Genomic DNA, 22,787 nt, shown 5'->3' with positions numbered 1-22,787 from the left:
TGTGTTCTGATGACAATCTTATCTTCTTCCTTGACTTCTACAAGGCATTGACACCGTAGAACATCATTTATAGTTATTTCAGACTTTTTTTATAAAGCTGTTAAAACTTTGTACTTTAAAGGTAACAGCTCCATCAGACTAAAAAGTAGGACTTCCCCGAGATTTGATTTCCAGCGGGGCATTCGCCAGGGCTGTCCCGCCTCCACTTATCTATTTATTCTATATGCATTCAACTACTTTCTACTCATATTAAAAATAGCTTGTTAAAAGGTATCTTTATTGCAGATAGAGAAATTATAATCAGTCAACTGGCAGACGATACCACATTATTCTTAAAAAATGCTTCACAAGTTCCCATTGCTATCCATACAATAGATGTTTTCTCTGCAGCTTCTGGACTTGCCTTAAAGCTGAAGAAATGTGAGCTTTTTCCTCTTAAAAACTGATTCATAATATACCTGTTAAAAACAAAATCACCTAAAAATCAGACAGATAGGTGCTCTGAAAACTTATTTGGAAAAACAAGACGCATTATGTGAAAAAATCTGTTATTATGAACACTTATGAGTCTGGTGGTCTAAATTTTCTTGACTTTACTACCCTCAGCCTACCTTTAGAATGAACTGGATAAAGCAGTTCTTACATAATCCTACATCCATCTGGAATTTTAGACCCAAATGTCTTTGTTCTACCATTGGAGGCCTTGAACATGTGTTATTATGTGATTATAAAATAGAAAACCTCCCCAAATTCTATCCAACTTTCATAAATTAATGCTGTTGGCTCGGTCTTTAATCTAGAAACACAACTTCTCTCCACATAGATGCTTCATTTGGAACAATCAACACATCAAATATAAAAATAAATCTCTATTTCTTAATTCATGGTTTGATAAAAACATTATTTTAGTTTCCCAACTACTCAATGATAATGGAAATGTACTAAATTACACTGAATTCCTTTCAACATGTGGTATTCCTGTGAGTTGTAATGGATGCTGTTCCTTCTGGTACTAACTCTATTAAAGCAGAAGTGAGGTGAATGTTTGTGTTAATCTAAGTCTTAAATAGTTGTATCTTCCGACAGCAATCACTTCTATAGAGTGTTTGGTCTGAAACACGGGTCTGTCAGTCACTCTGCTCTGCTCTGAGCCAAGGAGAAAACTTTCCTTGTATCCTACAACCTTTATCCAATGAGGAGAGAGAACGGCATAAAGGGGCAGTCCTCTCTGTGTGTGCAGCCAAGGGATGCGCCTGAATGTGGTGACGTAGGGACGAGGACCAATAGATCCATGACGAGGGCGGGGGCTGCTAACTCCATCGGCTGACAAGACGTTATGGTGCGTTCAAGGCAACTCGTAACTCGTGTTTTTCTGACCTGTGAAGTGGTACCAGTTCGATCTGGTACGAGTTCACGGGTCAGAAGTTACGAGTGGCCGTTATAGTGACTTTCACAGGTAAAACAGGTCGGAGAAACACGAGTGGGTTGCCTGAAACGCTACTAAGTCGTAAGTTGTGACTTGAAGCTGTAATTTACGGTTTCAAAAGCCTGCCTGGAACGCAGCATTAGCCAAAACCACCGGATCGCTTACTTCTGCTTTCAGTTCAGGAAGTAGTGGAGCTGTAGCATGGATGTATTATATCATTATTATAGATCCATGAGCTGAGCATGAAGCCATTAGTCTCCAGAGGGACGAGCAGAGGAGTCAAGATTCTTCCACTCAGTGAGTTTTAATGTGAAACAGGACGAACAGAGCAAACATCTGGTTTACAAACATCTGGTTTACAAACATCTGGTTTACAAACATCTGGTTTACAAACATCTGGACATGAATCGTTCCTCCATCAACTCATCAACTTCCTCTGATTCTCATCGTTAATTCATTTCATTTTCATCATAAATTAAAACACATGAATCACATGATCAGTTGGTTAAATCTCTTACACACAAATTAATATAATTTTATTACATTAATATTGATCAGATGATGTCACAGATGAGGGGGCGTGGCTTCAGCTCCTGCTCTGGTCGTCATGACAGCAGCGTGAAGCGCCTCAACACAGCAGTGATTCATGAACATTATGACTAAAACATCGATCGTGTGTAGTAAAAATATATAAAAATACAAACTGAAAAAGAATCAACTGGATTAAAAAGGTTTGTGCACAAGAACAATCATCAACTTCACACGCCGTCTAACCCCCTAACCCCCCTAACCCCCTAACCCTGGGATTAGAACTAACCCTCTAACCCCGGGATTAGAACTAACCCACTAACCCTGGGATTAGAACTAACCCACTAACCCTGGGATTAGAACTAACCCTGGGATTAGAACTAACCCACTAACCCTGGGATTAGAACTAACCCTCTAACCCTGGGATTAGAACTAACCCACTAACCCTGGGATTAGAACTAACCCTCTAACCCTGGGATTAGAACTAACCCACTAACCCTGGGATTAGAACTAACCCTCTAACCCTCTAACCCCCTAACCCTGGGATTAGAACTAACCCTCTAACCCTGGGATTAGAACTAACCCACTAACCCTGGGATTAGAACTAACCCTCTAACCCTGGGATTAGAACTAACCCCCCTAACCCTGGGATTAGAACTAACCCTCTAACCCTGGGATTAGAACTAACCCTCTAACCCTGGGATTAGAACTAACCCACTAACCCTGGGATTAGAACTAACCCACTAACCCTGGGATTAGAACTAACCATGGGATTAGAACTAACCATGGGATTAGAACTAACCCACTAACCCTGGGATTAGAACTAACCCACTAACCCTGGGATTAGAACTAACCCACTAACCCTGGGATTAGAACTAACCATGGGATTAGAACTAACCCTGGGATTAGAACTAACCCTGGGATTAGAACTAACCCGTTTTCTGGGATTAGAATAAAGATTATAATAAGAATCTGTGAAATGAATTATAGATAAATAAAATCCCTTCATCGTGTTCTTCTGGTTTCACCGTCTTCGTCCCTGTTTCTATCAATATATTTTTAAATGTATATATATTTAAATCTTGCGTACCCCGTTTGAAAAACAAGGCTCTACTTTATCTGACGACTCGCTGGTCATTAAAGGTTCAGTCTGGAGTTTTGTGCCCCAAAAATAAACATTAGACTTGTACAAATGAAATCCGTCTTAATCGTCACTCTGGGCTTCTAGTCCTGTGTGGTGGGGGATGTGTCCCCCCTCCCCCCTCCCCCTGCCGATATTATGGTCTTTTGCTCTGTTTTGTTCAGGTTTTGTTATGGGATGTTTCTGGGTGGAGCTAGACAGTCGGTGTTTTCTGTGTATCTTTGTTGTCATGACAACGGCTGCTGTCTGGGGCAGGAAGCTACGTAGCTTAGCACCAGAGGAGGAGGGGCCAGTTTCAATGTTTGGTTTATAAACTGCAACGAACAAAACTCCAGACTGTACCTTTAACTTGTGTCTTTCACACTCATGTTGGATGTTTTTTTTCTTTCTTTCTTTTCTTGTTTCTCTTTCTCTTCTTTCTCTCCGTGTGTAAAGAGTTAAATCACTTTGTGTTACATGTTCATGTAGGAAAAGTGCTCTATAAATAAAGTTTGATTTGATTTGATTCATCCAGCGCTGCTGTGGTTTACCTGTAAACACGTGAAGCTTTACCCAGAATGCAACATTCAGCTTTACCCAGAATGCAGCAGTGACATTCAGCTTTACCCAGAATGCAACATTCAGCTTTACCCAGAATGCAGCAGTGATGGCAGAAGGCACAAACTGACACGATTAGTGAAAGAATCATTTAAAATCTTTGGATTCTTTGTTTCATTGGAAACCGCCTCCACCTGCGGCGTCGGACCAGTCAGATCAGCCGGTCTGTGATTGGTCGGACCAGCCGGTCTCTGATTGGTCAGACCAGCCGGTCTGTGATTGGTCAGATGCAGTCGCAGCTGAGCAGGTCCCTGTGGGAGCTGGTGAGGACTCGGACCCTGTGATTGGTCCGTTCCTGCAGGTCGGTGATGAGCTGCAGCAGCCGAGGACCTGGCTGGTCGACGACCCGGCTCGGGTCCCGGGGGTCGGGGCGGTGGAACGAGTCCAGAACCTCCAGAGTCTCCAGATGCTGCAGCTGCTGCAGCTGCAGGAAGTCTCCGTCAGACACGTGCTGGTGTCTAAAACACAACAACACAACGTTACAACAACACAACAACACAACGTCACAACAACACAAACCACAACGTCACCACAGAAACAGGGATGTGATTGGCCGAGGACAAAGAAGCAGGAGATTCTACAGACCCATAGCGCGACACGGCAACAGAGCAGCCATGACACTTTATATTAAAAGTATAAACACAAACAGAAAACAATTAATTTAAGGAGAAAAAACCTCAAAAACAGCAGCAGGTCAATCAATAGCTGCAGATATTATTACAGTGTGTGTGTGTTGTGAATATCACACACACTGTGACATAATCTTCATCATTTTGATCATTCAATGTGTCTGAGAGCCAGAGAGACAAGAGAGAGAGAGAGAGAGAGAGAGAGAGAGAGAGAGAGGTGGCAGGTGGAATTACCACTTGATATTGAACTGATTTAAAAGGAAAACAACAGACACAACGTCACAACAGCTCGTTGCAGATGAAGGGTTAACCCTAACCGCACCGCACCGCACCGCACCGAGAGCAGCAGCAGCAGCAGCAGCAGCAGCAGCAGCAGCAGCAGTCCAGTTGGACAGTTTCCAGCTGCCGTCAAGACAAACAGGAAGTCACCGAAACATATATACTATAATATATATACATTTCTTATGCTGTACTGCAGTTGTCCAATAAATAATTTTATTTTTTTTAAGTATATTTTTTGGGGCTTTTATTGCCTTTAATCGATAGTGCAGTCGAGAGAGAGACAGGAAATGGGGAGGCAGAGAGAGGGGGAATGACACGCAGGAAAGGGCCGTCCGCGTTTTTAACTCTACCGTTTTACTGTTATTAGGTTTAAAGTTCTGGCCAATTAGGGAGCAGAAACGTTGAGTGACAGGTCCAGAGACCGCTGCTACGAGGCCAGTGGGCGGGTCCTCGGCCGGCCAACGGCCGCACCGCTCCAAATATGGCAGTAGAATCCAACATGGCGCGGTTCAAACCCCCGTAGTAGAGACACAAAACAGACTCCTCCAAACCACTGGCTGACGTCACGGTGCTACGGCCATTCTCTTGGCGACGACTCAGAGACTCACCGTATGCATAGCGTCTGAAGCTGAGGGAACAGCGTTAGGGAACTAACCTGATACGTAGCGTGGTGAGCTGAGGGAACAGCGTTAGGGAACTAACCGTATGCGTAGCGTGGTGAGCTTAGGGAACAGCGTTAGGGAACTAACCGTATACGCAGCGTGGTGAGTTGAGGGAACAGCGTTAGGGAACTAACCGTATACGTAGCGTGGTGAGCTTAGGGAACAGCGTAGGGAACTAACCGTATGCGTAGCGTCTGAAGCTGAGGGAACAGCGTAGGGAACTAACCGTATGCGTAGCGTCTGAAGCTGAGGGAACAGCGTTAGGGAACTAACCGTATGCGTAGCGTCTGAAGCTGAGGGAACAGCGTTAGGGAACTAACCGTATGCGTAGCGTCTGAAGCTGAGGGAACAGCGTAGGGAACTAACCTGATACGCAGCGTGGTGAGCTTAGGGAACAGCGTTAGGGAACAGCGTTAGGGAACTAACCTGATGCGCAGCGTGGTGAGCTGAGGGAACAGCGTTAGGGAACAGCGTTAGGGAACAGCGTTAGGGAACTAACCTGATACGCAGCGTGGTGAGCTTAGGGAACAGCGTTAGGGAACAGCGTTAGGGAACAGCGTTAGGGAACTAACCGTATGCGCAGCGTGGTGAGCTGAGGGAACAGCGTTAGGGAACTAACCGTATACGCAGCGTGGTGAGCTTAGGAACGCGCTGAGGGAACAGCGTTAGGGAACAGCGTTAGGGAACTAACCTGATACGCAGCGTGGTGAGCTGAGGGAACAGTGTTAGGGAACTAACCGTATGCGCAGCGTGGTGAGCTTAGGAACGCGCTGAGGGAACAGCGTTAGGGAACTAACCTGATACGCAGCGTGGTGAGCTTAGGGAACAGCGTTAGGGAACTAACCTGATACGCAGCGTGGTGAGCTTAGGGAACAGCGTTAGGGAACAGACTCACCTGATGCGTAGTGTGGTGAGCTTAGGGAACAGCGTTAGGGAACTAACCGTATACGCAGCGTGGTGAGCTTAGGGAACAGCGTTAGGGAACTAACCGTATACGTAGCGTGGTGAGCTTAGGGAACAGCGTTAGGGAACTAACCGTATACGCAGCGTGGTGAGCTTTGGGAACAGCGTTAGGGAACTAACCTGATGCGTAGCGTGGTGAGCTTAGGGAACAGCGTTAGGGAACAGCGTTAGGGAACTAACCTGATACGCAGCGTGGTGAGCTGAGGGAACAGCGTTAGGGAACAGCGTTAGGGAACTAACCGTATACGCAGCGTGGTGAGCTTAGGGAACAGCGTGGGGATGGTCCCGACCAGCTGGGAGCTGCTGCTCCAGGGCTCCAGGTGCAGCTGCTGCAGCAGAGGAACGCGCTGAGGGAACAGCGTTAGGGAACTAACCGTATACGTAGCGTGGTGAGCTTAGGGAACAGCGTTAGGGAACTAACCTGATACGCAGCGTGGTGAGCTTAGGGAACAGCGTGGGGATCATCCCGACCAGCTGGGAGCTGCTGCTCCAGGGCTCCAGGTGCAGCTGCTGCAGCAGAGGAACGCGCTGAGGGAACAGCGTTAGGGAACTAACCTGATGCGTAGCGTCTTAAGATGAGGGAACAGCGTGGGGATCGTCCCGACCAGCTGGGAGCTGCTGCTCCAGGGCTCCAGGTGCAGCTGCTGCAGCAGAGGAACGCGCTGCGACACCACCTGCAGATCCTCCGGCTGCAGGTCCACACACAGAGTCAGGCTGAGCAGCGACGCCGGCAGGAAGTCCACGTACGCAGACAGAGGGTGGCCTCCTATTGGACGGGACAGACACGGTCGTCATGACGACGTCACACAACACAGGAAGAACGTCAGGGTTTCATCTGGATCAACATGATCCAAACTGTATAAGAATGTTTTATCAAAATGTAAAAAGAGCAAAAAACAAAAGAAAATAGTATGATATGATCTGTTTACTACCTACTGCTGGAACATGTGATGTCAACATGTCAGAAGTAAAAGAATGTTATATCAGGCAAAAAGAAAAAATTAAGATTTTTATTTTGATTTGATTTGATTTTTATTCTGTGGGTAAACATCAGACTGAATAAAGATCTAAACTTTTTTTTTCCTCTCGGGCTCTGGGATGTTTGTTCCTCATCCAGGAAGTTGTTGTGTTTTATCATCTGAAATGTTTTTATACCGACTGTTGTTTTCTCTTTATTTCACTTCACCTGTGGTTACGCCCGTTCTAGTGGCGGCTTGTGATTGGCTGAACACCAAGACAAAGACCTCTGTGTTTCTGACTCATCTGTGTGACTCCCTGATGAAGCTCGACGCCCAAACGCGTCGTTAACAATTAAAGGCTAGTTAGGGTTAGGGTTATATATTATTTTCTACAGTTTCTGTTGTAGGTTATTTTATATTTATACTTTTCTATTCTTGAAATGTTGTTTATTGTGTCTGTGAGTTCTGTTGTTGTGAGACGTCGATGGAGCTGAAACCAAAGAGGAAGTTACCGTACACTCAGAGAATCACGTTGTTGTAAAACACACTAGAGTCCCGTTAGAGTCTAATAGAAACACAGTAGAGTCAGTAGAGACCACTAGAGTCCCAGTAGAGTCTAATAGAGTCACTAGAGACCACTAGAGACCAGTAGAGTCTAATAGAGTCTAATAGAAACACAGTAGAGTCAGTAGAGACCACTAGAGTCCCAGTAGAGTCCACTAGAGACCAGTAGAGTCTAATAGAGTCACTAGAGACCACTAGAGTCCCAGTAGAGTCTAATAGAGCCTAATAGAAACACAGTAGAGACCAGTACAGTCCCATTAGAGTCAGTAGAGACCACTAGAGTCCCAGTAGAGTCTAATAGAAACACAGTAGGCCTACAGTCCCAGTAGAGACCACTAGAGTCCCAGTAGAGACCAGTACAGTCCCATTAGAGTCAGTAGAGTCCACTAGAGACCAGTAGAGTCTAATAGAGTCACTAGAGTCCCAGTAGAGTCCACTAGAGACCACTAGAGACCACTAGAGTCCCGTTAGAGACTCACCGTGCACCGCGAGCCGCTGCAGCTGGGGTAGTGATGTCATCCAGGTGATCAGGTGACACGTCGGACCAGGAACTGAGTACAGGTGGAAGACCGACAGACTGCGTAACCGTGACAACGGCCGCAGCACTTCCTGTGTTACCATGGCGTCGTAGTTCAACAGCTGCAGGTCGCACAGCTGCAGCGTCTCACCTGTACACACACACACACACACACACACACACACACACACACACACTGTTACCTGTACAGGTACCTGGTTAACCTCAGGCTGTTACACACCAACAATACCAATAGACACCATCCTTTTGACTGTGCGTGCAGTAACCATGGAGATAGAGCCGTACCGCCGTAATTAGCTTAGCTCAAACACTGGAAGTGTATGGGTAGTGTTAGCCTGCCTCCACCTAAAGTCGCTAATTAGCTTAGCTCAAACACTGGAAGTGTATAGGTAGTGTTAGCCTGCCTCCACCTAAAGTCGCTAATTAGCTTAGCTCAAACACTGGAAGTGTATAGGTAGTGTTAGCCTGCCTCCATCTAAAGTTGCTAATTAGCTTAGCTCAAACACTGGAAGTGTATAGGTAGTGTTAGCCTGCCTCCACCTAAAGTCGCTAATTAGCTTAGCTCAAACACTGGAAGTGTATAGGTAGTGTTAGCCTGCCTCCACCTAAAGTCGCTAATTAGCTTAGCTCAAACACTGGAAGTGTATAGGTAGTGTTAGCCTGCCTCCACCTAAAGTCGCTAACTAGCTTAGCTCAAACACTGGAAGTGTATAGGTAGTGTTAGCCTGCCTCCACCTAAAGTCGCTAATTAGCTTAGCTCAAACACTGGAAGTGTATAGGTAGTGTTAGCCTGCCTAAAGTCGCTAATTAGCTTAGCTCAAACACTGGAAGTGTATAGGTAGTGTTAGCCTGCCTAAAGTCGCTAATTAGCTTAGCTCAAACACTGGAAGTGTATAGGTAGTGTTAGCCTGCCTCCACCTAAAGTCGCTAATTAGCTTAGCTCAAACACTGGAAGTGTATAGGTAGTGTTAGCCTGCCTCCACCTAAAGTCGCTAATTAGCTTAGCTCAAACACTGGAAGTGTATAGGTAGTGTTAGCCTGCCTAAAGTCGCTAATTAGCTTAGCTCAAACACTGGAAGTGTATGGGTAGTGTTAGCCTGCCTCCTACCTAAAGTCGCTAATTAGCTTAGCTCAAACACTGGAAGTGTATAGGTAGTGTTAGCCTGCCTAAAGTCGCTAATTAGCTTAGCTCAAACACTGGAAGTGTATAGGTAGTGTTAGCCTGCCTAAAGTCGCTAATTAGCTTAGCTCAAACACTGGAAGTGTATAGGTAGTGTTAGCCTGCCTCCACCTAAAGTCGCTAATTAGCTTAGCTCAAACACTGGAAGTGTATAGGTAGTGTTAGCCTGCCTCCACCTAAAGTCGCTAATTAGCTTAGCTCAAACACTGGAAGTGTATAGGTAGTGTTAGCCTGCCTAAAGTCGCTAATTAGCTTAGCTCAAACACTGGAAGTGTATGGGTAGTGTTAGCCTGCCTCCTACCTAAAGTCGCTAATTAGCTTAGCTCAAACACTGGAAGTGTATAGGTAGTGTTAGCCTGCCTAAAGTCGCTAATTAGCTTAGCTCAAACACTGGAAGTGTATAGGTAGTGTTAGCCTGCCTCCACCTAAAGTCGCTAATTAGCTTAGCTCAAACACTGGAAGTGTATAGGTAGTGTTAGCCTGCCTCCACCTAAAGTCGCTAATTAGCTTAGCTCAAACACTGGAAGTGTATAGGTAGTGTTAGCCTGCCTAAAGTCGCTAATTAGCTTAGCTCAAACACTGGAAGTGTATAGGTAGTGTTAGCCTGCCTCCTACCTAAAGTCGCTAATTAGCTTAGCTCAAACACTGGAAGTGTATAGGTAGTGTTAGCCTGCCTAAAGTCGCTAATTAGCTTAGCTCAAACACTGGAAGTGTATAGGTAGTGTTAGCCTGCCTCCACCTAAAGTCGCTAATTAGCTTAGCTCAAACACTGGAAGTGTATAGGTAGTGTTAGCCTGCCTAAAGTCGCTAATTAGCTTAGCTCAAACACTGGAAGTGTATGGGTAGTGTTAGCCTGCCTCCTACCTAAAGTCGCTAATTAGCTTAGCTCAAACACTGGAAGTGTATAGGTAGTGTTAGCCTGCCTCCTACCTAAAGTCGCTAATTAGCTTAGCTCAAACACTGGAAGTGTATAGGTAGTGTTAGCCTGCCTAAAGTCGCTAATTAGCTTAGCTCAAACACTGGAAGTGTATGGGTAGTGTTAGCCTGCCTAAAGTTGCTAATTAGCTTAGCTCAAACGGCTAGGCTAGTTTACCTTCGGGGCAGAAGAAGTCTGGTGCCATCGCGCGGTGCGCCACCATGGTCCAGCTGAGGTGTGTGAGCTGTGGTAGCCGCGGCAACAGGGCGCTGGGCGCGGGGACGCGCTCGCTGCCGTCGTGGTGCAGCAGCAGCGCGCGGAGCCTCGTTGCCGCGGCGACGGCGTCCAGGCAGCGGAGCGTCACGTTGCAGAGGCCGAGCGAAGTCAGCTGGCGGCTCAGCGGGAACAGGAAGTCCAGGCTCTTCAGCGGCGCCGATGACGTCATCACCAGGCGCCGCAGCGACCGCAGCGGCCGCAGGTCGGCCACGCCCCCTTCGGTCCAGCCGTCCAATCGCAGCGCGGTCACCCCCGGCAACCAGGTGAGCAGCGTCTTCAGCTGCTTCCTGTTCCCGCCGCGCAGCAGCACGCGACCAACGCGCCGCTGCGCCACCAGCCGCCAGAACCGGGAATCGAACCGGGACAGCTGCTGCAGCACGAGGCCGAAGCCGCGCCACAGCGCCGGACACCTGTCCACCAGAGACCGGAAGTAGCTGCACGTCACGCGCACGCGGAGCTTCTCCCGCCACGACAGGAAGCTGAACACGTGCAGCCACAGCTCGGCGGGAAGCTGCTGCGGTGACGTCATCACGGCGTCACGCGGCGTCAGCTGGTCAGAGGAGCGCGAGACACTGGGACGTGACGTGACGTGACGTCCTTCTTCCTGCTACGTCAGCGAGCGCGAGGCCGCGGAGGTTGTGAGCGCGAGGCCGCGGTGATCCCTGATCCCTGATCGATACCTGATCGATTCTTTTCTCTTTGATCCGGTCGCAGCGACGGGAAACCGCCGAAGAAGAGCGGGAGGACCGGAGGCGCGAGGAGGAGGAGCTGCAGACACCACCGAAGAAGAGGAGGAACCCGGAAGTGCAGCAGCAGCGACGGGAACGTGGAGAGATGGAGGGTGAGTAAACAAACAAACAAACAAACTCTGATCACACATCGATCCAGTTATTGATAAAGCGGCGGAGCTCCGTTGTCAGGGAGACGGTGATGTTGTAACAGCGTCACCAATAACGGATCGATATCAGAGTTGTGTGATCGATACATGTGAACAGTTACCGGCTTTTTACAGCCAAAACTCTTTATTTAAGATCAGAAACCAACATGTTGGACCAGTTTGAATCAGATAAAAGGTCTAAAAGGTTTTTATGTTTTTATGTGACATGAGTCATTTCATCAATATTTATTCTAAACCACGTGTTTAAAGCTGCAAAGAAAAGAGTCTGAACATCAGTTAATAACTCATCTATCAGTCAGTAGGTTAGTCTAGTTAGTCTAGTTACTCTAGTTAGTCTAGTTACTCTAGTTACTCTAGTTACTCTATCAGACCATGGAGAACCACTTTTGCCCAAGACGAATTTCCTCTTCTGGGGACAATAAAGTTCATCTGTTTAGTAAATCCAAATCCAGAATGAAAGTCTGGTGTTTTTTTTATACATCATGATGCCAGACAGAGTGAGCAAGTTTACACACATTGTTGAGTTGTGTGTGTGTGTGTGTGTGTGTGTGTGTGTGTGTGTGTGTGTGTGTGTGTGTGTGTGTGTGTGTGTGTGTGTGTGTGTGTGTGTGAATGTGTGATGAGAATGAGAGTGTTTGTACTTCATGGTTTGGCTCCTGTTCTCTGCTTGTATTACTGCATTCTGTCAATATTTAAATATTATGGTCTGTATGTCACTTCTGTCCTATTGCAGTGATTTTAATATCTGTACCTGCCTCTCTTGTTGTACTCTGTCTTTTACAAGATTCAGGTTTTTTGTGCATCGTCCCTGTTTTAAATGAATTCATTCATTCATTCATTCATTCATTCATCCTGTCAGGTGAAGGAGTGAAGCTGTGAAGCTCAAACCAGTTCATTACAACTCTGTTTATTCTCTCTGTGTTTTTATCAATAATCAATAATCAGTATTGATAATGAGGTCTCTGTTGCCAGGCGACTCGTGTGACGTCGTCACGGTGACGTCATCAACCAGGAAGTGCTCGGCCGTGACGGGAAGCGCCCGGAAGATCAAAGACAACGCGGCTGATTGGTTCAATCTGCTGCAGCGCTGGGAGACGCTCAACGACCGCGGCCTCGCCACGGCAACCAGGGTGCTCAACGCCAGACTGTAGGTCACCACGGCAACGCTACCCAGCATGCACCACGGCAACATTACCCATCACAGTGGTTAGCACTGTTGCCTCACAGCGAGAAGGTCCTGGGTTCGAATCCCCGGCCGCCCAGGTCCTTTCTGTGTCTGCTGGGTTTCCTCCGGCTGCTCCGGTCTCCCCCCCCCTCCTCCCTCCCTCCCCCACCACTAAAAACATGTCGCTAGGTTACTACATCAATCCTCCAGTCAGCGCCACTGACCAAAGGCACTGGCTCATAATCTGGAGTTTTTTTTTTTTTCATTTTTATTAGTTTATTTCATAGGGACAGAGCAGCACTAATCAACAGAGTTAAAAGAGAAACTGTAAGTGGGCCAGAGTTAGACAACAAGGCTAGTTCTCCTCCGTTGTCCCTGGCCAGATGTTAAAGGCAACCTAGAAGACAAAAAAAGGTCCCCGGGCGCCGCACCGCGGCTGCACCGCGGCTGCCGGGCGCTGCACCGCTGCACTGCGGCTGCACCGCTGCACCGCTGCACCGTGGCTGCACCGTGGCTGCACCGTGGCTGCACCGCTGCACCGCGGCTGCACCGCTGCACCGCTGCACCGCGGCTGCACCGCTGCACCGCTGCACCGCTGCACCGTGGCTGCACCGCTGCACCGCGGCTGCACCGCTGCACCGTGGCTGCACCGTGGCTGCACCACTGCACCGTGGCTGCACCGCTGCTGCACCGCTGCACCGTGGCTGCACCGTGGCTGCACCACTGCACCGTGGCTGCACCGCGGCTGCACCGCTGCACCGCGGCTGCACCGTGGCTGCACCGCTGCACCGTGGCTGCACCGCTGCACCGTGGCTGCACCGCTGCACCGTGGCTGCACCGTGGCTGCACCGCTGCACCGCGGCTGCACCGTGGCTGCACCGCTGCACCGTGGCTGCACCGCTGCACCGCTGCACCGCTGCACCGTGGCTGCACCGTGGCTGCACCGCTGCACCGCTGCACCGCGGCTGCACCGCTGCACCGCTGCACCGTGGCTGCACCGTGGCTGCACCGCTGCACCGTGGCTGCACCGCTGCACCGCTGCACCGCTGCACCGTGGCTGCACCGTGGCTGCACCGCTGCACCGCTGCACCGCGGCTGCACCGCTGCACCGCTGCACCGTGGCTGCACCGTGGCTGCACCGCTGCACCGTGGCTGCACCGTGGCTGCCCACTGCTCCTCAGGGTTCAATGCAGAGAAAGAACTTCACTGTTCTAGCTGTATATGTGACCAATAAAGTACCTTTACCTTTGATCGTTGTCTACGGCGACTCCACCTGGACAAACTTCATCAGGGCGCTTCGTCTGCTTAGAGTTCTGTACATTTAAAATACGGTTCTGTGAAAATGATTTATTTTTTAAAGTGACAGTCTGTTTAACTGACATGTTGTAGCCTAGCGACCACGGACGTCCGTCATAAGACAGCTGTTGTTGTGTAGTGATTGTGATTGTTTGTGGTTGTCATGGTGATGAGGCCGAGAGTAAACACTAAAAGTCGCCTCTGTTCCTGTTTTCTGAGCATCAAGACCCAAACCACCACAACCAACCCTCAGTTCACATTACTAGTAAACTTACATTACTAGTAAAGTTACATTACTAATAAAGATAAGATGGCGACACACACAGGGCAGTGAAGTCAATTCAACTAAGTTTGTCCAAGTGGAGTTGCCGTACGTAGCTGTCACTAATCGGGTAGCGATGATCCATGATGCACCACGTTACCCATGATGCACCTGTGTGAGGTCCAGTGGCGAGCAGCGTTATTTAACCGTCCCGTGTGTTTGACCTCGGCGCTATGAACTGTGGGTAATGTTGTCACTGACTCGATGATGTCACAACGGAACAGAACAGACTTCACCTGAACGCACGTCTGAGTGACGGGTCGCCATGGAGCCGGTCGCCATGGCACCTGAACTCAGAACAAACCGACTGTAAACAAGTCAACGATTTATTTCTGATCTGATTGATTCATTGTGTCATGATGAAACTCGCGACCTTTGACCTGTTTAAAACATCATGTTTCATCAGTTTGTTGTAAACGTCACCAGGGGTCAAAGGTCACAGAGGTCGGAGAGTTTCCTCATGACACAGTAGTTCAATCAGGTTTATTATTCTGGTTCCTATGGCGACGTTGGGTCGGGGGGCGGAGCCTAAAGTCTGTTTGATCTTCAGGTCTCAGAGTCGTGAGCTGCAGCTGGTGGACGAGCCCCCCCCCTCCCCCTCCTCCTCCCCCTCCCCCGACGCTGCAGCGCTGCAGGACGACTGCTGCCAACTCCAGGACATCGTCGACAAAATGGTAAAACTTTATTTAAAGTGATACACCAACATTTTTTTCCCCGTGTCTTACCTCACTGCTGAGTCCATGACCAGATAGACGCCATCCTTTCTACTGTGCTGCAGTAACCATGGAGATAGAGCCGTATCGCCGTAATTAGCTTAGCTCAAACACTGGAAGTGTATAGGTAGTGTTACGCCGGGTTCATACCAGACGCCGAAGCGCCGCGAATGGCCGCGGAACGGAGACCGCTTCCCTTCGGCGCCCAAGTTAACAGGTTGTGTAGTTCAGACAAAACACACAAACAAACGGGGAAAGAGCGAGAGAGAGAGGCAGAGACGAGTTTTTGTTAAGTGAAGGACGACGTGAAATTAATCTTGGAAGTGGAGGGAGTTGTTTGACCCACAGCACACAGCATTATTTTATATGAGGTTATTTACTTATCCATGATGTAAAAAAAACAGCTCTGAATGTGAGTAAACAACAGCTGAAGCGCTTGCGACCGCCGCGGAGAAATCAGCGTCTGGTGTGAACTGGAGGGACGCGGCTCACACGCGATTACCGCGGCCGCTCCGCTTCACGGCGCTTCCGCGTCCGGTGTGAACCTGGCGTTAGCCTGCCTCCACCTAAAGTCGCTAATTAGCTTAGCTCAAACACTGGAAGTGTTAGCCTGCCTACCCCATACACTTCCAGTGTTTGAGCTAAGCTAATTATGGCGATACGGCTCTATCTCCATGGTTACTGCAGCACAGTGGAAAGGATGGTGTCTATCTGCTGCTCATGGACTCAGGAGTGAGGCAAGACACAAAAAAAAAATGTTGGTGTATCCCTTTAACTGAAGGAAAAAACACCTGGTGATGATGACATCACTTCCTCTCTTCTTCCTGATAGGCTGCCGTGGTGACGAAGATGGAGCGTCTGATGACATCACAGCGAGGCGTCGAGGATCTGGAGGAATTCCAGTTTGGAGCCGAAGGAAGAAAAGTTCCTCTGTTCCACACGTGGAGAACGGCCGAGTTCGGTGAGGTCACCTGGTGATGACATCACAGACCAGCTGGTGATGACGTCACAGACCAGCTGGTCCGTGACATCACAGACCAGCTGGTGATGACATCACAGACCAGCTGGTGATGACATCACAGACCAGCTGGTGATGACGTCACAGACCAGCTGGTCGACCAGAAAAATTATTTATTCACATAAACATTTTCTAATTCTGTAACTAAATTCGCTCCTTTTTTACTTGAACTAAATTCTGTTTAAATCTATTTGATCAATAACAAAAAAAGCAAAACATTACTGGACGATTATGAAAAGTATTTCCCCGAAACCTCTGACTAACCCTTTATTAACTCATTGAGTGCCGCGCTCCTTTCCAAAGTTTTAGTCAAGTGTACCGGCAATTTAGACCATTTTTGACTTTTTATGTAGAGCCACAGTGTATTCTATATTATTGCCACCAACACATACTGTGGCTCAATTGAAAGGTTTACCTTAATGCTTCAAGTGGCCACAAACCGTTTGTTTCTACGTGCCTCTGTTCCTGAGAAAAGTCAAGCTAAACATGGCTGGGTTTCACCAAAATCCCTCCTTTTTTTCTAGAAAAGGAGATAGAGCGTCTTTTATGAAAGGTGCTCTGTTTGTGTCTGTCGCTCTTCTGACACTCGCATTTCTGGATCAAAGGGCTCGTATAAGATAAATATATACAACAATGGTTGTTCTATTCACAAAACCACCATCGGGGGCGGGGGGGGCGCCACTAAACAACAATAACACAGACGCACCGTGCCGTGTCACAGCTTCTCCCCGCGGAGCGTGAGGGTCAGTCGGCCACCGCGGCTCGGGAAGACCGGTCCCGCCGGTGGTCGCGGTCCTTCTGTGGTACGGGTCGGTGATGCCGGTCTGCTTTGGTCCAGAGACCATCAGATTTTACCGCGGGAGGACTTTGGGGAGGACACGGTGTTGCTCCAGCTGAAGACCGGGCGGACTGTCGGCTGAGAGCTTCCTGTTTCTGCTCCGAGCAGCTGGAGCAGCTGGAGCTGCAGCGCGGGTGAGAGCAGAGCAGCAGCGCGGGTGAGAGCAGAGCAGCTGCTGCATCTGCATGCAGAACTCGTTTGCAGAAGCCGAGTTATGATAAAAACTTCCAGATCATGAGCTGTCATGTGACTTTGATCGTCATCTATTTCAGTTCTCCTCGTCGTAGAGTCCCCAAATTTACATATAATGTGTATTAAAGTGTCTATTTTCATAATTTAAAAAAAAAGCAAAAAACGTAAAATTACGTTTTCGGCACTCAACGCATGGGAACGAAAAACGAGAAATTACGTGGTTGGCACTCAATGAGTTAATATAAAATAATAATTATTATTATTTTATTTTATGTTATGGTGTTGTTCATCCTTGTTGTCCCATCTCTGACTTATTTCTCTGTATGTATGTCTTCCTCCTCCTGCTTCAGGCCGCTGCGGCGTCGAGCTGCTGGCGGCGTTCAGCAACGAGCTGCGTCTGAAGCAGACGGTCGTCAGGGAGTTGGCGCACGCGACCTCTGACCTCGGCCTCGTCTACGTGTCGTGTTGGCTGCACCAGCCGCTGCTGCCGCCGCACGCCAGGCTGCAGCTGGAGGCGTTGCTACTGGAGACGGGGCACCGCCCGCTGTGATGTCATCAGGACACATGACCTGCAGGACTCGTTGTAGTGAAGACTGTCAGTTCCCGATCCCGATCCGTTCCAACTGCTAGCCTAGCAGCAATGCTAACTGATAGCCTAGCAGCAATGCTACCTGCTAGCCTAGCAGCAATGCTAACTGATAGCTTAGCGATAGAGCAGCTAAAAGTTCTATCTCTATCTCTAAAGTTCTAATCTGTGGTCAGTTTATCCAACCGACGTCTGTTTGGAAGTTTGCTCCGAGGTTTTGGGAGAAGTGCAGAGCTACAGGGAGCAGCCACCGGGAGCTAACGTTAGCTCGCTGCTCGGCTCATCTCAGAGGCAGCGGCGGCCGGCTGAGGGGATCGAACCTGTGATCGACCGGTCACCCAGACGTCGTCACGCCGGTGGAGAAAGGAGCAGATTAATTTCTGGTCTCATTGATCAGTTTGTGTAAATGAAAAGTGAAGCTTCAGGAGCAGAAATCACCACATTTACATCAATAAATAAATGTTTTACAACTAACTGATCGTCTACGTTTAATTTAATCAGAAATACAACAGAGGGAAACTCGTTTTTCACAAACAACGTCTCTGTTTTCATGTGTATCCGCCGTGTCGCAGTAAACTAAAAGAAGCGTCTGATCGGATGGTGATCCGGGTTCGGATGGGGATGGGGATCAGGATGGGGATCAGGATGGGGATGGGGATCAGGATCAGGATGGGGATGGGGATGAGGATGGGGATGGGGATCAGGATGGGGATCAGGATGGGGATCAGGATGGGGATCAGGATGGGGATGGGGATGAGGATGGGGATCAGGATGAGGATGGGGATCAGGATGAGGATGGGGATCAGGATGGGGATCAGGATGGGGATCAGGATGGGGATGGGGATGAGGATGGGGATCAGGATGAGGATGGGGATCAGGATGGGGATCAGGATGAGGATGGGGATGAGGATGGGGATGGGGATGGGGATGAGGATGGGGATGGGGATCAGGATGGGGATCAGGATGGGGATCAGGATGGGGATGGGGATGAGGATGGGGATCAGGATGAGGATGGGGATCAGGATGAGGATGGGGATCAGGATGGGGATCAGGATGGGGATCAGGATGGGGATGGGGATGAGGATGGGGATCAGGATGAGGATGGGGATCAGGATGGGGATGAGGATGGGGATGGGGATGGGGATGAGGATGGGGATCAGGATGGGGATCAGGATGGGGATGGGGATGGGGATCAGGATGGGGATCAGGATGGGGATGAGGATGGGGATCAGGATGGGGATGGGGATCAGGATGGGGATCAGGATGGGGATGGGGATCAGGATGGGGATGAGGATGGGGATCGGGATGGGGATGAGGATCAGGATGGGGATGGGGATCAGGATGGGGATCGGGATGGGGATCAGGATGGGGATGGGGATCAGGATGGGGATCAGGATGGGGATCAGGATGGGGATGGGATGAGGATGGGGATGGGGATCAGGATGAGGATGGGGATCAGGATGGGGATGGGGATCAGGATGGGGATCGGGATGGGGATCAGGATGGGGATGGGGATCAGGATGGGGATCGGATGGGGATCAGGATGGGGATGGGGATGAGGAAGGGGATCAGGATGGGGATTAGGATGGGGATCAGGATGTGGATGAGGATGGGGATCAGGATGGGGATGGGGATCAGGATGGGGATCGGATGGGGATCAGGATGGGGATGGGGATGGGGATGAGGATGGGGATCAGGATGGGGATTAGGATGGGGATCAGGATGTGGATGAGGATGGGGATCAGGATGTGGATCGGGATGGGGATGGGGATGAGGATGGGGATGGGGATGGGGATCAGGATGGGGATGAGGATGGGGATGGGGATGAGGATGTGGATGAGGATGGGGATGGGGATCAGGATGTGGATCGGGATGGGGATGGGGATGAGGATGGGGATGGGGATCAGGATGGGGATGAGGATGGGGATCGGGATGGGGATGAGGATGGGGATCAGGATGGGGATCAGGATGGGGATCGGGATGGGGATGGGGATCAGGATGGGGATCGGGATGGGGATGGGGATCAGGATGGGGATGGGGATCGGGATGGGGATCAGGATGGGGATGGGGATGAGGATGGGGATCAGGATGGGGATGGGGATGGGGATCAGGATGGGGATCGGGATGGGGATGGGGATCAGGATCGGGATGGGGATGGGGATCAGGATGGGGATCGGGATGGGGATGGGGATCAGGATGGGGATGGGGATCGGGATGGGGATCAGGATGGGGATGGGGATGAGGATGGGGATCAGGATGGGGATGGGGATGGGGATCAGGATGGGGATCGGGATGGGGATGGGGATCAGGATCGGGATGGGGATCAGGATGGGGATCGGGATGGGGATGGGGATCAGGATGGGGATGGGGATCAGGATGGGGATGGGGATGGGGATCAGGATGGGGATGGGGATGGGGATGGGGATCAGGATGGGGATCGGGATGGGGATCAGGATGGGGATGGGGATCGGGATCGAACGCTGACAAAGACGTTTGTAAAGTTTGTGAAGTTTAATGTTTTAATAAATGAAGCGTCGTCATGACGACTCAGGTTTGTCTCAGCAGTTTATTGAGGAACATGAAAAGTGAACGGTCACCATGACGATCAATAATCAATAATCAATAAAGTTCGTTTATAAAAAGTAATAAAATAGTAAACTTTGTTTTCATGTATCTACATATAAACAACAACAACTACTGAGCTTCTACAAACACAACGACTTCACAACCGGCGGCGGTAAGCTGATGACATCACCATGACCTCATCACCGCTACCAACTGAACGAGGAAGCTCCGCCCGGCGCCGTGACGTCATCATGACATCACCAACTGAACGAACCAATGAACACCAAGAACGGAGGACGGCGCTTCCTGTTTCCTGTTTCCTTCTCAACGGTTGGAATCTTCAGGAAGTTCATTGTGATGTCACGGTGGCGGCGGCGTCTGATTGGTCGACTCGACCGTCGCTCAGACGCCGAAACGTTCCAACGTTCCACCTTCACCTGTCTGTCCGGTTAGGGTTAACTCTCTAGCGCGGTCGGGCGGCGGCGGCGGCGGCCGGCGGTTCGATGCCGAGCAGCGCCGCCACGGCCGCCAGCGGAACGCCGTCCGGCGCCTGGAGCATCGTGGTTCCGTCGCCGTTGACGATGACGATCCGGTCCGATCCCGTCACCCCCTCGGTCTCGATGTAGATCTCCTGCCCCTCCTTCACCTCCGTCTCCATGGCGACGCCGTCGGCCTCCGTCTCCATGGCGACGCCGTCGGCCTGCGAGGGGGGCGGAGTCTGGGCCGAGACGGACTCTGGCGTCTGGTCCGTGGCGGGAACAGTAGAGGGGGCGGAGTCAGAGGGGGCGGGGCCAGAGGAGGATGAGGGGGCGGGGCCAGAGGAGGCGGAGTCAGAGGAGGGGGCGGGGCCAGTAGAAGAGGAGGAGGCGGAGTTTGACTCTAGTGCCTTCGTCTCCGTCTTGGGACTCGAACCCAAAGCGTTCTCTTTCTTCGGGGCCGTGACCTGGTCCTGGCCTGTCGGCGGCTCTGATTGGACGTCGGTCTGCAGAGGCTCCGCCCCCTGATCGTCTCCTGGGGGCGGAGCCTCGGAGGACGCCACCTCTACGGAGGCGGAGCCAGAAGAGCTGCAGGAAGAGAGAGAGACGATCATGAGACAAGGTTTACATCGACCATATGTGGTTAAAAAGGGGCGTGTCCTCTCTGACTGTATCGACCATATATGGTTAAAAAAGGGCGTGTCCTCTCTGACTGTATCGACCATATATGGTTAAAAAAGGGCGTTAAAAAGGGCGTGTCCTCTCTGACTGCATCGACCATATATGGTAAAAAAAGGGCGTGTCCTCTGACTGCATCAACCATATATGGTAAAAAAGGGCGTGTCCTCTCTGACTGCATCGACCATATATGGTTAAAAAGGGCGTGTCCTCTCTGACTGCATCGACCATATATGGTTAAAAAGGGCGTGTCCTCTGACTGCATCGACCATATATGGTTAAAAAGGGCGTGTCCTCTGACTGTATCGACCATATATGGTAAAAAAGGGCGTGTCCTCTCTGACTGCATCGACCATATATGGTAAAAAAAGGCGTGTCCTCTCTGACTGCATCGACCATATATGGTAAAAAGGGCGTGTCCTCTCTGACTGCATCGACCATATATGGTAAAAAAGGGCGTGTCCTCTCTGACTGTATCGACCATATATGGTAAAAAAGGGCGTGTCCTCTCTGACTGCATCGACCATATATGGTAAAAAAGGGCGTGTCCTCTCTGACTGTATCGACCATATATGGTTAAAAAAGGGCGTGTCCTCTCTGACTGTATCGACCATATATGGTTAAAAAAGGGCGTGTCCTCTCTGACTGCATCGACCATATATGGTTAAAAAAGGGCGTGTCCTCTCTGACTGTATCGACCATATATGGTAAAAAAGGGCGTGTCCTCTCTGACTGCATCGACCATATATGGTAAAAAAGGGCGTGTCCTCTCTGACTGCATCGACCATATATGGTAAAAAAGGGCGTGTCCTCTCTGACTGCATCGACCATATATGGTAAAAAAGGGCGTGTCCTCTCTGACTGAAGTCTTTGATATCAGACTATATTTCTCTGGAAAGTAGATTTCGTATCAACGGTCAGAACGACCTTTATAAAGTGTTAAAGTAGCTGAACTCAGAGTGAAATGTAACAACTGAGCTTTGAGATGAGATCGTTGCTGGATCTATAATCTGTGTGAACTCTGCTGGACTGTTGAGCTGTTGAGGGCAGCTGACCTGGACACCAGTCTGGACCCGGTTCCAGCTGGAATCACCAGCGGAGCGACGGAGACGGAGCAGGACTTCAGGGGGGGCGTTACCGAGGCGACGGGGGTCACGGCAGCTCCACCTTAGAGACGGTGAAGAAACACAACCTCAGTATCCTAGCAACACAGTAGCATCAGTGCCATCAGTATCCTAGCAACACAGTAGCATCAGTATCCTAGCAACACAGTAGCATCAGTGTCCTAGCAACACAGTAGCATCAGTACCATCAGTATCCTAGCAACACAGTAGCAACAGTAGCATCAGTATCCTAGCAACACAGTAGCATCAGTATCC

At 49.7% G+C, this 22,787-nt stretch overlaps 4 protein-coding genes across 4 annotated transcripts; 1 reads left to right on the top strand and 3 right to left on the bottom strand.

Annotated features, from left to right (window-relative positions):
• Positions 1 to 3,915: 3,915 nt before the first annotated feature.
• LOC311008016 (uncharacterized protein) lies at positions 3,916 to 6,693 on the bottom strand (the record flags this gene model as incomplete). Its single annotated transcript, XM_084001448.1, has 3 exons — positions 3,916 to 4,150; positions 5,838 to 5,879; positions 6,650 to 6,693. The coding sequence occupies 3 exons, from the start codon at positions 6,691 to 6,693 to the stop codon at positions 3,916 to 3,918; spliced, it is 321 nt and encodes a 106-aa protein (XP_083857574.1).
• Positions 6,524 to 10,619, bottom strand: LOC311008014 (uncharacterized protein). The gene is made up of 4 exons (XM_084001446.1): positions 10,563 to 10,619; positions 8,231 to 8,419; positions 6,650 to 6,994; positions 6,524 to 6,557 (listed from the first exon to the last, which is right to left on the bottom strand). The coding sequence occupies exons 1-3, from the start codon at positions 10,606 to 10,608 to the stop codon at positions 6,771 to 6,773; spliced, it is 459 nt and encodes a 152-aa protein (XP_083857572.1). The 5' UTR covers positions 10,609 to 10,619; the 3' UTR covers positions 6,524 to 6,557; positions 6,650 to 6,770.
• A 656-nt stretch (positions 10,620 to 11,275) lies between these two features.
• On the top strand, positions 11,276 to 17,707 carry LOC311008022 (cyclin-dependent kinase 2-interacting protein-like). The gene is made up of 5 exons (XM_084001455.1): positions 11,276 to 11,502; positions 12,532 to 12,706; positions 14,893 to 15,016; positions 15,887 to 16,016; positions 17,454 to 17,707. Exons 1-5 carry the CDS (start codon positions 11,496 to 11,498, stop codon positions 17,651 to 17,653), a joined length of 636 nt encoding a protein of 211 aa, XP_083857581.1. The 5' UTR covers positions 11,276 to 11,495; the 3' UTR covers positions 17,654 to 17,707.
• Positions 17,708 to 20,717: 3,010 nt separating this feature from the next.
• Positions 20,718 to 22,575, bottom strand: LOC311008015 (uncharacterized protein; the record flags this gene model as incomplete). The annotated part of the gene is made up of 2 exons (XM_084001447.1): positions 20,718 to 21,318; positions 22,464 to 22,575. Coding segments are annotated over 2 exons (713 nt in total), but the record flags the coding sequence as incomplete, so codon positions are not given.
• Between the last annotated feature and the right edge of the window lie 212 nt (positions 22,576 to 22,787).

The sequence above is a fragment of the Trachurus trachurus genome (genome assembly GCF_905171665.1).
Source record: "Trachurus trachurus genome assembly, contig: scaffold_81_arrow_ctg1, whole genome shotgun sequence".
Taxonomy (NCBI): domain Eukaryota; kingdom Metazoa; phylum Chordata; class Actinopteri; order Carangiformes; family Carangidae; genus Trachurus; species Trachurus trachurus.
This window is presented reverse-complemented; position numbering and strand designations above follow the sequence as displayed.